This window comes from Labrus bergylta, chromosome 17 (assembly GCF_963930695.1).
Source record: "Labrus bergylta chromosome 17, fLabBer1.1, whole genome shotgun sequence".
Classification (NCBI taxonomy): Eukaryota; Metazoa; Chordata; class Actinopteri; order Labriformes; family Labridae; genus Labrus; species Labrus bergylta.
The window spans coordinates 5,391,783-5,409,354 of NC_089211.1; the positions used below are offsets into that span (position 1 = coordinate 5,391,783).

Here is a 17,572-nt window from a genome sequence, read left to right on the forward strand (position 1 = left end):
TAAACCTGGCTGATATGAGACTTTGCTGTGTTGTTAGAAAAAGCATCACTTAATCAAGCCTCTGAAATGTTCTCAGATGAATCCCACTATTATTAACAGAGCTGGTAAAAAGCTCGACTTATGAAAATAAAGTTACATTAAAGCTGTTTCCTTAAGGTCTAAAACACTTAACCGTGTTTACTCTTTGTGCTGATTAAGAAGCTGCATACTTTATACAAACATCACTTTTCACCATGAGAGTGCAGAGTAGAGCGTTCCTGCTGTGTCTGAAAGTATCTCACTGTTGCAGAGATTCGGCGAGGCACTTAAAAGCAGCGAGGGGGAGTCCCCTGCAAGCAGTCCTGTCAAATAAATAAGTTGTTTAAGTGGAACTAAGGGGAGCTGCAGGCTTTTAAATGCTGTAACTGTGATGTGAGGTTATGCCGACGTGCTGGTTGTAGATAAGAGATGATGGAAAGTGTTTGTACTGAAGTTGCTTTTTTATCGAGTGCCTCCTGTCTTCACTGTGCCGTTGTAAAGACAAATGGACTGTGGCATCTCCTCAGGTAAAAAGATAAACATCAGAGGGAAGATGAAGCACTTCATCACACACTTGTTGGTTTGATCTCCACCCAGCTCCCTGAAAGCTTCCTGAATGCTTAGAACAGCTTTTTATGGAAAGAAGGCATCTTTTAAAAAAAAATCCATTTCAAGGTGCTGAAAGTAAATACTCCTCCTGACGTCTGAGTGCCAGGATGAAACCAGTATCCTCAGTGGAGCAGGAAGGGGGGGGGGGGGGAGATGAGACTTTCAGCATTTTTTATTTCAAATCTTAGCTGTAGAGATGACTGTTAAATGTTAGAAGCTGTTTTAGCAAACCATTTTCAGTTACCTGTAAGAGCTCTGTTGTGTGATATTTAGCATCACTTATACACGGCAATGAGAGAACATATGGAAACGAAGAAATACAACCAATTCAAGAGCCGGACATTTAAAGGCAGGGTTGGTCATTTTCTCCAGATACACTTGATAGGATTTTGGTTGAAATTGTCTTTAGGTCCTGACAGAAATTAATAATTCAGAGCACTGAGGGAATGCTTCTTTCAAAATTCTGCTAGTTTTCAAAAGTTACCAACCCTGCCTTCAATATGAAGTAGAACTTGCAAAGCTTCTTCTCCCAGTCGGCGTAGTCATATTTGCCGAGGCAGCAGACATTTTCACACGTGCATGATAGGGTTACAGCTGTGAGTTTACACGGTGTTGACCTCCTTTGGTTTTTACTGCATTTTTTTCAACACTGCAAGTTGAGCGGAGGAAACCTGAAGGCAACATAAAGTACTTGGAGGTAGTTCTGTCTCTGGATGTTGATGTGATGACGCGAGAGTGGTGCATGTTGTGTTGTTTAGCCCCCAAAGTTATTCCAAGCCACTAGCTGTACGGTTTGCCAAGGCTTTCCAAAGTTTCTGCAGTGTTGAAATACTAAATATATTTGCTTCAGAGCCAGGAAACAGCAGCTGGATAAGCCTTTTAAAATGCAGTGGAAAATAAAGAGGAAGAGTATTTATGATCTAATATTGCTCTTATACCTCGGACAATAGAGCGCTTGTATGGCAACACAACAACTCGAAAACGTCTTTTCATCATGGTTAGATGCTTAGCTCGGAGCTGAGCTGAGGCTAACTAAAGCTCAGTTTGTTTGAACGATTTTAGTAAATCCAGGCTACCGACGAGTACTTACAAACTAAGAGGTAGTCTGCTGGAAATGTTTTGATGTTGACCAATAGCCAGGACTTTTGGAAAATTCTGATGAACATTCATCATACTGGGAAGAAAATGAGACTTGTGTAGACTGATGCATAAGTTTACTATTATGCAGAAATAACGATCAATAAAATGAAGCTTCATGATAAACAGCCTGACAAAATGCTGAATCTTATACAGCTGTGTGTGCGCTATGTGGATTCACTTCCCCTTTTCTATTTACATACAAGTGTCTTGCTGAGAGCATGAATAACAAAAAGTCCTTCAGTTCTTATTTGATCTTTCCCTCTTTAATGACAGCCGGCTGTTCTTGTAGAGATTAAACGGTACAAACTGTGAGCGTGTTTCAACCTGGAAGAGTGTGTCGGTCAACTGAAGGGCTTGAGGTGTGTGTGTGTGTGTGTGTGTGTGTGTGTGTGTGTGTGTGTGTGTGTGTGTGTGTGTGTGTGTGTGTGTGTGTGTGTGTGTGTGTGTGTGTGTGTGTGTGTGTGTGTGTGTGTGTGTGTGTGTGTGTGTGTGTGTGTGTGTGTGTGTGTGTGTGTGTGTGTGTGTGTGTGTGTGTGTGTGTGTGTGTGTGTGTGTGTGTGTGTGTGTGTGTGTGTGTGTGTGTGTGTGTGTGTGTGTGTGTGTGTGTGTGTGTGTGTGTGTGTGTGTGTGTGTGTGTGTGTGTGTGTGTGTGTGTGTGTGTGTGTTCCAGTCATAGCTGCCGCGGCGTACGTGCAGGTCAACCATGCCACTATAGCTGTTATATCACTGTACTGTTTGACCAGCTGTTACACATGACTTGGCAGCAGTGAGTGGAACCTAAAGAGAGTGTGAGTAAGTGTGTGTCTGCTGACACTGTCTGTTGTGTTTACATCAGCTTTCTTGCGTCAGTGTTCAATTAAGGAAGTGAGCAGTGTTCTCTGTTCACTTTGACATCCTGGTTTTCTTTTCCTCAATGACTGAGTCCTTCATTAACACCTAAAGTAACAACCTGCGCTTCTTAAGAACGTCTGTGTTTTGCTTACACATGCTCACACTGTTGCTGTCAGCGGGAAAATCTTTATCTTTGTAAACTCCTGTAAAAAAACAGCAGTGAGAAGAACCAAGAAGAAGAACACCTGCTCAAATTTCTAATGACGTTACACTCGCTGCACATTTATTTATTTAATGATTGATTTTTGTTCTTCAACTTGCAGCTCTTTTCCCTTTTCATGTCCTGCCTTTACAACATGTATCTGATGAATCATGTGAAGGAATACATTGTGTTTTGTGTGTTTCCATGCAGACATGAGGACGTGTCGAGTGAACGAGTTCAGCTGCGGAGCAGGCTCCACTCAGTGCATCCCCGTCTTCTGGAAATGTGACGGAGAGAGGGACTGTGACAACGAAGAGGATGAGGTCAACTGTGGTAAGAGGACATGCACAACAACAACAACATGGGAGGGATGTTTAGTATGGATCTCACTCAGAATTTAGAATGATCCTCTTAGTTAAAATATAACACACACTTGACAATAACTCAACAGACTTTGTTTCAAAGAAAACAGGAAATTACAAACATTGAACTCTGTGATAAATGTGTCAGTGTTTCTGTCGAGATCAGTAAGTGGAGATGTCCACATCATGCCAGTGATCGATGAGCACTTAAAGGCAAAGGGCCATGATGACCTATGATGTGGTCACAAGATAATTTCTGACCTTGAGTTGATGAGGAATGCCTGAACGCACCATTTAACAACTGACCTGACAATAAGCACAATGGATTATTGGATCCTGATAGCTCAAATAAACAAGGCCACATTTCTCAGTTGGATTTTGGGAGGACTTCAACTTTCCATCTCATGTCCTTGGAGCTCCTCGTTTACTGAATGATTTTCATAATGAATCATTCAGTACAGTATACTCTCAGAAGCTTCATCTGTGATCTACAGCCTTTTTCATGCTTCACCCTGTGTAGGCTCTCTGAAACAGGACAGGCATCACCTCTGAAATATTGTATAGTAAAACTGCTGATCTTTACTTATCAAGCTAAAAAAAACAGTTTTCATCCCGACATGTTCAGTAATTTTCATCCTCTGGCTGTTTGTCCAAAACGTTGTTAAAAAAACAAAACAAAGTTGGAGTCTTTATTGGAAGGCATGTTATTCTGCGTGGACAAACTCAAATCATTGGATCTGCCAGAAAATGCTGAAGCATTCTGAAGTATGCTGCACATTTTTCATCCCGATCTTTTCATTCAATTATTTTCTACACCTCTGCAGTGTTTACCTGCTCCTCCTGGGGGACTCGGGTGTCTTTAAACGTTTTAAAGGAGAGAAGGAAAGGGTTAATTCAAGTAAAAACGATTCAAAATGGAGGACAATGTTAAGCCAAACAACTCAATGAAGAATGTTGATTACTGTCAATGTCTAACATATTGTACTGTTTGCACAAATGTCAAGTGATGTAATCCACTGTGTAAGTCTTTGAGCTTAAACAGTCTGATGAGTAAGCACATGACATTACTGTTTGGTTTAACTGATACTGCAGAAAACATCAGACATCCCCAACTCTGATTGAAGATGCTAATCAGAGAAATGAGCTGCTGCTACAGGCAGGAGACGGTTTTTAATCGTCTTCTTGTTTGCTCACATTAGATTCAGCGCTCCTGATGTCCTCTGACCTCTGTGTCGCAGGATGTTTTACTGCGTTATTGTTGTGACGCATGTTTTCAAGCTGTGACCTTAAACCCCACATACTTGATAAAATGAGCTGCCACTGGTCCATGTTAGTATGAAGCTTACATTCTCTAAATCATGCAGGCTTGTAAGACTCTCTCCTGTTTTATTATAAAGGGAAACATGATACGATCAGTATGTATGGAAACACATTTACCCATGAAGTGTATAGAAACGAGGCAAGGTCACAGTGTGTGGACACGAGGCATCCATCTCTGTGCAGTTTTTGACCTCTTGTAGGTGAATTCTTTTCTTTTGCAAAATGATCCACATGCACAACACATGGGTACCATGATAGCACAGTCCTGTCATGGAGCAGCAGCACTAGTTGAAGGTTTGTGTTGTGAATGTGAAAAGAGATAATGAAAGGTTCATTCTCCTTCATATGGAATACATTCTCTAAGATGATAAATTATCTTTTCAAATGGCTTGTTTGACCTTGTGTCTGCAGCAGCTGTTACCTGTTAACACTCTCACAGCGCTCACATTTTATTTCTCTTCCCCTATCCTCCTCTTCCAGGTAATGTCACCTGTGCGCCAAACGAGTTCACGTGTGCCAGCGGCCGCTGCATCTCCAGGAACTTTGTATGTAACGGTGAGGACGACTGCGGTGACGGCTCTGACGAAGTCGAGTGTGCTCCGTCCTCCTGCGGTCCCAGTGAGTTCCAGTGTGGGAACTCATCGTGCATCCCGGCCAGCTGGGTGTGTGACGACGACGTGGACTGCCAGGTAAGAGAGGGAGAAACCCCCAAAAACTAAAGACATCTATACGCTTTCAGAATATTTACTGACATGTACATAATCTTCAGACTAATAATCCTTACAGAAACTCTTGGCCTGCAAAGATTTTAACATGAATTTACAGTGTCTGAAAGATGAGAAGGAATGGTTAATGGATTTGAGCTTGTATAGATCTTCTCTAGTCATCCGACTGCTCAAAGCACTTTTATATCACAGTTCTCATTCACACACTGATGGCAGAGGCTGCTATGTAATGTGTCCATCAGTTTTATTAACTAATCCATTGATACACATTCACACATTGATGTTGCAGCCAAGCCAAACACTTTCACATGTGACTACAGGAGCTGGGAACACACCCCCGGCCTTCTGGTTGAGCCATGACCGACACTCTACCACTGAGCCATGGATAGCTGTAATTTGAAGTTACTGCACCTGTTTAAACCTGCACAAACCTCCACACATCCAAAACTTGGCAACATGTTCTGATAAACGAGTAGAGCCTACTATAATAAGATTTGTAATAAGGGTAGGTATAATTAGCTAAAGCTTCAGCCTACACATTTAAGGTCAAATTTTTCTTCCTGTCTTTTCTTGAAAGCACATGCCTTTATTTATTTTCTTCTACTATTTCTACACATATTCCTAATGGTAAACTGTATATGTGGACTGCAGTAAATGACTACTGCTACATATAGGAACCTGGTTTTGAAGACACTATTATCACTCTTGTGTTTTGATATTTTCCAACTGTGGGTAGTGTTATGATCTTGTTGTTATAGTTGAGACCTTCAGGTAGAAAAGGCTGTGTCCCCTCTAGACTAAAAACATGTGGCTAGATCTGCTGAAGGTTCAATTCAAAGTATAAATTGTTGTCACAGCTGAACAAACATGTTATTCATGCTAAGTTGCTTGACGTCTGACTCTAAATATCCTCACTCTGAACTTGAACCTGATGTGCGTATTGAAGCAGAACAAGATTATCTGTATCTGTCACCGTTTCACCTCCGGGCAAGAGAAAGCAGTCTGAGCATGACCTGTGGTGACCTCTGCTTTTACTGCCTTTCTACTCTTTACTTAATAAAACTGTCAATATGTATTCAACCTTCCCTCTGGGTAGGATTTTTTTGAAGTTCAGTTTTAAAAAAACTCTGGTCGTCATAGTTAAAGCTTGATTCCTTATCTGCAAACTTTAGCTCGCTAGCTGCCAAAAATCTTTTCAGGTTAAATTATGACAGATTAAAAACACGGGACATGAAAAACACTGAGAAAGTATCCAGATGGAAACATTTTAATGACTGATAATAACTCTTAATCGTTTGCATCTTACAGGTAAAACAGGATTCAGGCCTTTTGATGTGGTGCTGAACAGAAAAAGGAACGCTTAGTTTTAACATTTAATTAAATTGCCCAATCTGATTCAACTGATACAAATCTGAGCAAAGATGTAGTTGCTGAATAAAATACAAAACGATCGTTGTGGAATTAACTGGCATGAAAGAAAACCCTGTGCATACACACACACACGCATGGACACGCACACACACAGGTTCTGCAAGCTCGATCTTTACAACACCCGTTGGTTATTGACCTGCCGTATACACACACATGCATGGACACTCTCCACACACACTCTGACACTCCTCACACATTTTTCACACATGGCAGAACGGGTTCCACTGAGTTTGCGATTTGCTGCGTACCTGTTAATTGGCTGTGTGGTTATCACTGCCGGCCACACAGGAATACTGACGCAAACGCTCACACCCACAAATATTTAAATTGCTGTGTTCAGTTGGAAGGTCATTGTTATTCCTTGTCACACACACCCATCCGGCCCTGCGTCAGTGTGAACGGTCATGGAGCTTCAGACAAACACACACACACACACACACACACACAGACACACACATATATTCTCACACTCCATTAATCTGCTCCCACATGAGTCAGGCACTTTCTGAGATGATGAAAGTGTGAGAAACGCTTCCTGCTGCTCCCCCTGATCCCATTCTGTCACATTGTCTGGTCTAAATTCTAATTAAAGAGGTAATCATCTGCGATATCTGGGCCCTAAAAGCTCTCTGCCTTGTCATTTGTGCCCCGGACATCCCCCTCATCAGCTGTCAGTCAAAACGAGTGGGCGACTGATTTCACTATTCTGTCTCTTCGCTCTTTCCTTTATGTGGCTGATTTCTGTGCAAAGCCAGGAAACCTCTTCAAACATCTGATACTGTATTTGTTGGAAACATTTTACTATTAGACACATTTTCTACAGAGGTATTTTAGATGACGTACTGACAATCTTTGTAATGATAGTGTTTTGAATTTTGAAAGCCTGTTTTTTTTTTTTTTTTTTTTTTTTTTTTGATGAGGTGTATTATCTAATCAAAATGTTTTTGTAATTGGCTGACAGCCTCATAGCAGGTTTTAAATCATTCATTTGTACTTATCTACCCATTTTATATGAATATTATGGTATTCATTTTGATTAGATTTAATATAACCTTATTTTGGTGTGAAATGTTTCTCGCGACACAGCGGCTCCATCGCAACATAAAAATTACAGACAAGATGGAAAGATACAAACATCTGACTCAACATTCAGAGGCCTTAAACGTGCTTCAATCTGGGTTTCAGCGCTGCATTCAATTTGAGTATTGGTGAACAGAAGAGTGTTTCAGTCTGACTTTATTAAAACGTGGGACCCTGTATCTCCTATTTGGTGGTCATAGTTCATATTCTGTTTTCAGAGTGTGGTGAGGATCAGGGGCGACGCGGTTATCCAGCCTTAGCATGTTTTTATCATAGGATCTGTCGGCCTACGATCTTTAAGCAGATATTTAACTTTTGAAGCAGTTTAGACTTTAAAGTAGTGGACAGACACGTGTACCATGAGGTGTTTCAATACTGTAGGACACAAAGACTCAAAGGAAATAAAGAACAAAAAAACAATTACAGAATGGCTACCAGTAGCATGTAATTAGACACTTGTAGCTCTGTGTTGAAGAGCAGAGACTTTAATAAATAGGAGTGGGAATCGCAGGGTATCTCATGATACAGTAAGAACATGTGATACGTGGTATGTAAAATGACGATACAGCGATTCTGCAATAATTAATCTTTGCATGACAATCGTATATAAAAATACTGTATGATGTCACGATATCTTATTGACTAAAGATGTATAAAATGCCTCTTAAAAAAAAAAAAAAAAAGAGCAGGATGAATGTGTCTATTCAGTGCAGTTTAGTGTCAGCTGTGAAAAGAAAAACGTGTTATGAGGTTACCCTCTCTGATATTATCCAAGTCTTATCTTCTCCTTCCCCTAAAAAAAGAAGGCAGCACGCCTCGGTGTGAAGGCTGAATCTGTAGGCAAATGAAAAGATTTGAGGTTTTGCAAGAGTTGTGTTTGAGTTGAATCACTCACTGGCATTTGGGCAGGTTTTGTCTGTATGCAGGAAAATAGTCTCTATAGAGAACAAAAGAGGCAGAATGCTGCAGCTGTTATGCAATCCTGAATCCCACTGGTGATCCCTTGATGATAGTTTAGCTTTTATCAAATACTATAAACAGACATATGTCTGCAGGGGTAGCTAACAATAACAATATGCCCCAAGTCATCACCTCTCATCTGCAGCTCAATCAAGTTATGAGTTGGGCTGTAAACAAAAACCATGCATGGCAATGAAAGGCTGGCTTGACGTCCTCTAAGCTAACCTCTGGCTACACCTGAAGCCTTGGAAAGTTAGCGTTTGCTCCCAAAGGCTACATCGTTGTCAGACAATAGCAGTTTAGTTTCAGGAGAAGAATTGTTTTCAGTCAGAAGGTCATACCAGATAAAAACTCTTCTCTTTGCTTCAGTGTTTTTATTTTACCAACTGGTCTTTAGAAGTCGTTTATTCACAGACTCCCCGCCAGGAGAAGTCGACTAGAGAGAAAAGTGCTGATGAAAGCTAATTAACTGTAAATGGAAAACCTGTCACTGAGTGCTGGAGTCAATGTGACTCATCTAGTTTATATGATCCTACTATCTGTCAAATTACGATCAGCATCTGTTTCCCCATCTAAAGCAATAACTCTCGAGCGTTATTGTTGTTCTTCAGGAAACGCATGATCAGATGCTTTTTCCTTTCTCTGAAACTTCTGGTTCTCCTGCTCCAACAGGACCAGTCAGACGAGTCACCATCTCGATGTGGACGTCACCCAACGCCGCCGGCCAAGTGTTCGTCCAGTGAGATGCAGTGTCGCTCAGGAGAGTGTATTCACAAGAAGTGGAGGTGTGACGGAGACCCTGACTGCAAGGACGGCAGTGATGAAGCCAACTGTCGTACGTACACACAAACCATCAGCGACACATTTAGAAAGGATGATTTTAGGGTCCCATTAGTCACTATTACATTTAGGGTTGTATGTACTATGAAGATAATCTAGCCAAGTGCAATGTCAGTTATGTTTAATGTCCGTCTAATGAGTTTACTTCGAGAAGATGTTTTGAAATCGATCTTTCGGAAAGCAGATTTAAATTTGAACCATAACCAAAAAATGACCGGTTTTGTCATTTACCACACATGGTTTGTTTAAAGCAGTTTTAAAAGAACCACATTGTTGAATGTCATGGTTTCATTCATCCAAAACACTAAGCTGAAGAGAGTTAATATTAGGGGGAAAGCACACACTGGAGCAGTGGTCCATTATGTGCCGCACTCTCATTCCATTTGGCGTTAATTACTTGATAAACAATCTTCAATTAACCACCTGTCCGCTTATCTCTAAATGAGTATATGCTGTAATGAGGTTACAGCGATTAGTGTCATTGTGAATTCCTGCAACACGAGGTGATGTCTCCGGTGTGGGGTTTAGCACAGTCGATCAGACATGAACAAACTGAAGCTGGAAACAGAGAATGATACACTACAGGAGTGATTAATTCACTGGTAAAATTTTAAAATGACTGTTTGAGCTCAATGTGTAACTCGAGCTGTATGTGTGTCTTTTGCAGCCGTGCGTACCTGTGGAGCCGATCAGTTCAAATGCGATGATGGAAACTGCATCCTGGGTGGCAGACAGTGTAACGGCCTCAGAGACTGCAGGGACGGCTCAGACGAACTCAACTGCAAAAACAGTATGTCCTCTCTTTATGCATGTTTGCAGCCTAACAAACAAAATTATTTTGAATTATCCTGAGGCCATGCCGGTTGAAGAAACATTAGTTTTTGTTCTGTGATGGTCTTTGGATTTGTCTGTTTCTTTTGTAACATCTCACCTCAGGCTGCTCCGAGCTTCAGAAGCTGCGTGCACACTGTCAGTGTAGATGATGTTGGCATCAATAGGTCTTTAAAACCAGTTTTGTTCTACAAATAAAAAATATGTAATATGTTTGTCCGGCTTTCTATTTAACCCTCTAATGGTGTTCTAGTGCTCAGTTTACAATGTGTGTTCATACAGATTTATAAATGTCTACCCGCTTCCTGCTTATCACCTTTCCTTCACTCCAAGTTTTGCTCAGTTTTTTAGGGTAGAGGTGGTTAGAAGTTAAACATCCATGGCTTTGGAAACAAACTTTGAGAGCTTTACGTTTGAATAACCCATTTGAATAGTTAAAATATTTTAGCAAAATTGTTATTTGTGAGAAGGCATCTCATTTCTTTTAATGAGATGACAATATCAATATTACTTTGCTTTATGAAGTATGTTAGACAGATCCTGAGGGCTTTTAGATTCGGCTTAGGAAACTGCTAGTTAGGCTTATATGACATGGTGTTGAAAGACGATTTAAAAACATTCATATTCCTCCACAGTGACTCAGTGCAACGGGCCGGATAAGTTCAAGTGTCGCAGCGGGGAATGCATCGAGATGAGCAAAGTTTGCAACAAGGCCCGCGACTGTCCCGACTGGAGCGACGAACCCATCAAGGAATGCAGTGAGTAATGCAAGAAACATTTCCATGTCTTAGTAATGACGTTATTTCTTTGGGCCCAGCGGTTTCTCTGTAGTGTTTACTTAAATTTAAAAAAGACATTACACTGCGGCTATTTTCTAAAAACAACTCTTTTAATAGGAATTGTTTTTTAATACTACTCTCCTCATTTGCAAGTTGTCAATGTGTTTTTGTCAAACAGTAACACGCAGTGACCCTTTTCTACTTCATGGAGTCTTTTAGTCTTAGTCTGCGTTCACACTGCATGCACTAATGCTCAGTTCTGATATTTTGTTTTTGTTTGGCTGTCACATTGCTTTTTAAATGTTGCCTCTATCCTACTCATGTGGGGATCGACATGTATGTATGACAGTGGCCCAAATCTGATTTGAACAGATCAGATTCCATGTGACTGTGTGCTATTCACACTGTCACAAAAAATGATCTGATCTAAGTCACATACTGTAGGAGCCAACTACATAAGATTCAGGTCACTATTGGCTGCAGGTTGAACACAGCCTTGATGATGTTACCTGGTTTAATACCAGCGTGTTTGACATCTCAGTTTGGTCATTTTTTTTCAGCAAGCTAAAAAAAAGGATGTTTTAGTGTCATACATGAGGCAATCCCTGCTGGCAGTTGCAGGAAAGCTTGGATTTCTTCCAAGACAAATAGATGATGTTTTAAGTATTGGAGCATCCTTTCCTGCAGAGTGGCAGAACACACACGGATCATTTAATATGTTTGAGTTTCGTAAATCAGCATATTTGTACTTGAATCTGTGTAAATAGGGAAGTTCTTGTGGCTGTGATCACGGTATGTCTCTGCAAATGTCACTGGTTAAAAAAAGTCTCTGGGCGTTCGTAGCTTGCCGCTCTAAATGTCAGCATCATGAAAAAGGCTTGAACTAGAAATCCTTAAACTTGAGTCCCAAGGATCCAGGTTGTGTTATTTCATGCTTCACACTGCATGAAAGCAAAGCAAAGAAAGAGGCTCTCACATTTGGATGTGTCAGAGCAGGTCACTTAGCAAGTGTTAAAGAAACAAATTGTTTTTTTTAGAAAGTTCACATGTAGGCAGGAAAGTGTCTGTGAGTGACCTTCCTCTCTGTGTCACATTGATTTCTGTTGATAATATCTGGCTTTTAATATAAATGCTGCCCCATGCAGCTTTGATGCAGTTCAGCGTGAGAGAACGAGTAGTGCGTCTGAATAATTCTCTTTCATGGATCAAAGAACTCGACCAGATTATTCTTTCCTCAAGCAGAATACTAAACATGCCAGTTTGAGTTGTACTACACTTCAGTCACAGACTCATATTGACATGTTGTGTTTACAGTCAGTTTAAAGAGAGACTCCAGAACAAATATTGTTTTTCTTTACAGGAGTAAATGTTGGTCAAAGTATGACCCTCATAATCCTCTTTCAATTATAGGTCCACTGACTGCCTAAAGATTCTTGGGTTGTTTATATGAAGAACAAAAAATAATTTTTAAGCATGTTAATTATGTATGCTCCAATTTTAAAGAACTTCATACTGCTAGCTCTTACCTGTTCAACTTACAGATTCAATCAGGCACACACAAAATGAGAAAGTATAACTTATTTCATTGTGAAATATTCCTATCTGTGAGCATAACATCAGCATCAGCTTGGTTTCCATCTGATCTTTTCTTGTTCTTTTTTTTTGCCTTCTGTCTAAACTGTTATTGCAGATCTCAAACCACAGAGCTCAGATGCTGTACATATTTAAACTGACTACAAGTGTGATAGAATTACTCTTATTCACAATACTGTCCTCTTGGCTATCATGTGTACACTCTGGCTTTGTGTCCTCCATGTGCCTCAGATCTGAACGAGTGTCTCCTGAACAATGGCGGCTGCTCGCACATCTGCAAAGACATGGTGATCGGCTTCGAGTGTGACTGCACACCTGGACTACAGCTCATCGACCACAAGACCTGTGGAGGTGGGTGATTTTGACCTTAGAGCCATATTTAATGACAAAAAAACAATTTATAAATGAATTTAAATCACTGCATCATTTTTCAGTTTAGCATTATACGTTAAAGCTGCTGTGAGAAACTTTCTTCTGAATGCTGTAACTAGTCCTTTCAGGATTAGCAGAGGTAACAAGGATTTAAAATCACAAAATAGAAACAGTCTGTGTTGTTGCTTATGATCTCATTTGCCTCTGTAGGTGATAAAGAGGCATTGGTGGTTAATAACAGTTTGTTTCATGAATGGTTAAAACTCGTTGCAGGGACTTTAAAGGTCACATATTATTCTCCTTTTCAATAACTTTAAATAAGTCTCAGAGCTCCTCAAAACATGTGTGAAGTTTCTTGTTCTAAATCCACTCTGATCCTGTATGTGATCATGTCTATAAACCCCTCTATTTCAGCCCTGCTCAGAACAGGCTGTTGCTGTGTCTGTACCTTTAAATATGTAAATGAGCTGTGTCTGACCACGCCCCCTCTCTGGAAGGGCTTGGGTGTCTCGGGCTTTCTCGCTCCATGTCCTATTGTTTACAGTGAGAAGGCAGACTCAGAGGACAGAACAAACATCTAGCTGTGGGAGTGTCACCCACCTGGGGGAGGGGCTACTGCCCTCTATGGTGTCACAAAAAGATGGAGAGGATGGACTTTCTATCATAATTTGGGAGTTTGAAGACATATTAGGGACACATATTAGTATTAGTGGTAAATTGTCCATCAATCCATTATCGATACCACTTTTTCTCGTTCTGGAGCCGATCCCAGCTGCCATTGGGTGAGAGGCGAGGTTACACCCTGGACTGTTCGCCAGTCAATGTGGTCAAGTGTATTTTGCATAATATGACTTTCAAGGAAGAAACTGTTTGAAGTGCCCAGGTAATCTTTTCACTGACATTACTAATATATTTAACTACAACCAAAGCTTCATTAAAGGACTTGAAAATGATTAACCTGTTTAAAAATATGCTAAAGTATGCTTTTCAGTTCAGCTCAGGCCTTGTTTGCTGACATGCCTTTTGTTTCTTGGCAACAATAAACCTCCATTGTTTGGAAAGTGTCTGCTTCAAACACTTGAAATTAAATTCCTGAAGAATGGCCTTGTCAGGTAGTTTTTCTGTGTGTTTGGAAAGAAAACAACAACACTTGGGAGGCTTAAAGGCTTTAGATGTGTTGCTATTTTAGTTTCTTAGAAATCCCCAATCCAGCAGGCTGGGTCAGTCGTACTGTACACTGGTGTTATAAGTGGGATATAATTCCCTTATGAGTGGAACATGTTCTTATTGTGCACTGCTGGCCTCTGAGGGGATCAGTGGGTAGCGTGATCGGCTGTTGGCTGATCTGACACAGTTTTGATACGGAGCCAATCTTGGCCTCGAACACCGCTGTTGATATTGAGAAATGTGTGTAATCCCATCTGGAATGAACCCCAGTAGTGCTAAATCTGCTCCCAAGTGTAAAGTACAAATGCCTGAAAACATTTTTATATTTACATTGAATTCTGAGGAGAGCAGCTCGTTGCATTACAGTGTTCTGACAAAACACCTACGGCATCTTTAGAAAAGCGACTTGAAGCACTCAGTAGTTTGATTAATCAAACATGTCAGTTACCTGCTGTATCCTCGATCTCCTCCTTGTTCCCTCTCTCTTTCTGCAGACATTAATGAGTGTGTGAACCCCGGCATCTGCAGCCAGATCTGCATCAACCTGAAGGGAGGATACAAGTGTGAGTGCCACAACGGCTACCAGATGGATCCGACCACCGGAGTCTGCAAGGCTGTTGGTGAGTCAACAGCAGCTCTCAACCTTAAAGAGGAAGTGTAGTCAACTATGACCATGAATATGTACTGATCTTATCTTCATGTCTCAGGCTCTTCACTTGTAGTTATATAATAGTTATATATCAAAAAGTATGTCTTTCAAATTCCTTAGATGATAAGACTTTAGTTATTGTGATGAAATATGACGCACTATTTCCTCCTACTGCTGCTACACTCGGGCAGTTTCACAAAGGTTGTAGAACGTGGTTTTTAATACTTGCATATCTCACATTCATCAAAGTCAGGTAGATGATGCAACGGTTTCCATCTTGACCTTCAGTTTAGATTTTGATTAAGACTGCTTAGTTTCTAGAAGGGTGAAGTTACTGACCCGGCAACTCAATTTGCTTTGCAGCTATGAAAAAAATTTCAAAATTAACGAAAACATCCTTGAAAACTATGAGCGGCCTTAGGATACTTTTTGATGTGAATTAGTTTACTGTTTGACAATTTGTACTGCAAGGACGATCAAGCTCCCAAAGTTAGTCTGAGTCTTGAATCACACCTGTGGTCAGAAAGTAGGTAAAGTTTAAGTTGGATCATCTTCTCAGATCAGACCCTGAAGTCAATACAGGTTTTCTCAATCTGCTAATGTTCAGACTGGAGGAAATCTGTGCTTGGATGTTGACACTAGGCCCAATTGTCGAGTGCTATGCTTAAACACGATTACAATAAATTGAGTTTTGTCCTTAGAAGAAGAATAAGCTACTTTTTGATCCAGTAGATGTCGCCAATGAGCTACAGCAAAACAAACCACCTCCTTTATTTTTGAGACGCCGCTCTCCTCCAGCGACACACCTCCAACCCCCCCTCCCCTCGTGTTCACACAAAGGACTTATCAATTAGAACACACCATAATTAAGCACAATTAGTGGACAAAGTTGTCCTTGGCTCGAGATGCAATCACCTGTGTTCTGCATTTTTGTGTTAGCAGGCTAATGTTAGCACACTTAGGTTAGCTCATAGCTTCACATTGCATGTAAAGTTGAGACAGAATGACTGTGATCTAAAGACACTTATGTGACATCCAAATAAGCACGGAGTATGTTATTCTTCTTTCTCTAGTCCTTAAAACAGCTTTAATACGTCCATGTAAACACGGCTCCAACAACAGCACAGCCAGCGGGACTTAAGCTTCTCACTCATACAGTATTAGACAGTCATGACTGAGACATTTACATAACATATACTTCTTGTCTGCTGTATTCATGTGTAAAATCTTGCACATTCTTGCTCTCGTATCAAAGGTTAATTTATTTGAGGTTGCAACAGCCATCCAAGAAACAGAGTGAATCATCAGAAAGTTATCAACACTGGATGAAATGGGTTCTATGATTAATTAAAAAGAAGCAAAGTTTCTGCTGAAATGAAAAGACAATCTGACAAGTGTTCTGGAACGAGAGCTCAGGAAAAGTGAGAGTGACGTTTTTGTTGTTTCTGCTTGAGATGAAAATGTCATCCCTTTTGTGTGGTGGTCACATGTGTGATTGTTTCTGCAGTGAAAAGACTTTATTGTGTTGCTTGTTGACAAAGACCCTCACTGTTGTTTAGACTGCTAGTGTTTTGTTTTTCCAATGATTTGTTTTCATATCCTTTAAATCATAATCGACATCATTTCTCTTCATGTCATGCTTAAAAGTCGCTGTAATCTTCTTAAAGGTCACTTATTGGAACATTTATTCCTTGTAAAGAGCATGTACAAAGCACATATACCAAAGGCTTTTTATACTGTTCACATAAGAACGAGGTGTCTGTCCTGTCCTCAGGTAAGGAGCCCTGTCTGATCTTCACTAACCGCCGTGACATCCGTCGTCTGGGTCTGGAGAGGAAGGAGTACACTCAGATTGTGGAGCAGCAGAGGAACACCGTGGCGCTGGATGCAGACTTTGACCAGCAGATGATTTTCTGGGCTGACCTGGGACAGAAAGCCATTTATAGGTTTGTCACAAACACACAGCTCGAGTTCATCGTATATTATTTGAGTCTTCACATTTGAGTTTCCTTGAGTCATCTCCTTTGTTATCTGCAGCACTGTTCTGGACAAACGAGGAGACGTGGGCACCCACCACAAAGTGATAGACAATGTCCAGACCCCCGTGGGAGTGGCTGTGGACTGGATCTATAAGAACTTGTACTGGTCCGATCTCAGCACCAAAACGATTTCTGTTGCCAACTTCAATGGAACCAAGCAGAAAGTTCTGTTCAACAGAGGCCTCAAAGAGCCGGCGTCCATCGCTGTGGATCCGCTGTCTGGGTAGGTGGAGAGGTTGTGGCTTAATCTCAGGAGAAAACGTTTATCTCCAATTCACAATGCACTTTTAAAAATCTGTCCTGTGTGTCTGTCCTGTAGCTTTCTCTACTGGTCTGACTGGGGAGAACCAGCAAAGATTGAGAAATCTGGTATGAACGGAGTGGACAGACAGGTTCTGGTGGCTTCAGACATTCAGTGGCCAAATGGAATCACCCTGGGTAGGAACACACACACACAGTCTGGAGAACTAATAATTCATTGCCTGTGTGATCACATCATCACTGTACATTTTTATTTCTCTGCTGATTCATCAAATTCAATCTATCACTATTAGGAGTCACGAGAAGGCTTCTAACATTTTCTGTTGAGATTTTAAAAATCTTGTAGTGTTGGCCAGGCCTCAA

General features: G+C 40.8%; 1 protein-coding gene across 2 annotated transcripts in view; it reads left to right on the forward strand.

Annotated features, from left to right (window-relative positions):
• The window catches only part of vldlr (very low density lipoprotein receptor), a 56,827-nt gene that overhangs the window by 21,828 nt on the left and 17,427 nt on the right, over positions 1-17,572 (forward strand). For both annotated transcript variants that reach the window (XM_020650622.3, XM_020650623.3), the window contains exons 4-13: positions 3,011-3,133; positions 4,963-5,171; positions 9,351-9,513; positions 10,186-10,308; positions 10,985-11,107; positions 12,953-13,072; positions 14,755-14,880; positions 16,684-16,855; positions 16,947-17,171; positions 17,268-17,386. In XM_020650622.3, coding sequence (XP_020506278.1) covers positions 3,011-3,133; positions 4,963-5,171; positions 9,351-9,513; positions 10,186-10,308; positions 10,985-11,107; positions 12,953-13,072; positions 14,755-14,880; positions 16,684-16,855; positions 16,947-17,171; positions 17,268-17,386 — 1,503 coding nt within the window. The remainder of the gene's footprint in view (positions 1-3,010; positions 3,134-4,962; positions 5,172-9,350; positions 9,514-10,185; positions 10,309-10,984; positions 11,108-12,952; positions 13,073-14,754; positions 14,881-16,683; positions 16,856-16,946; positions 17,172-17,267; positions 17,387-17,572) is intronic.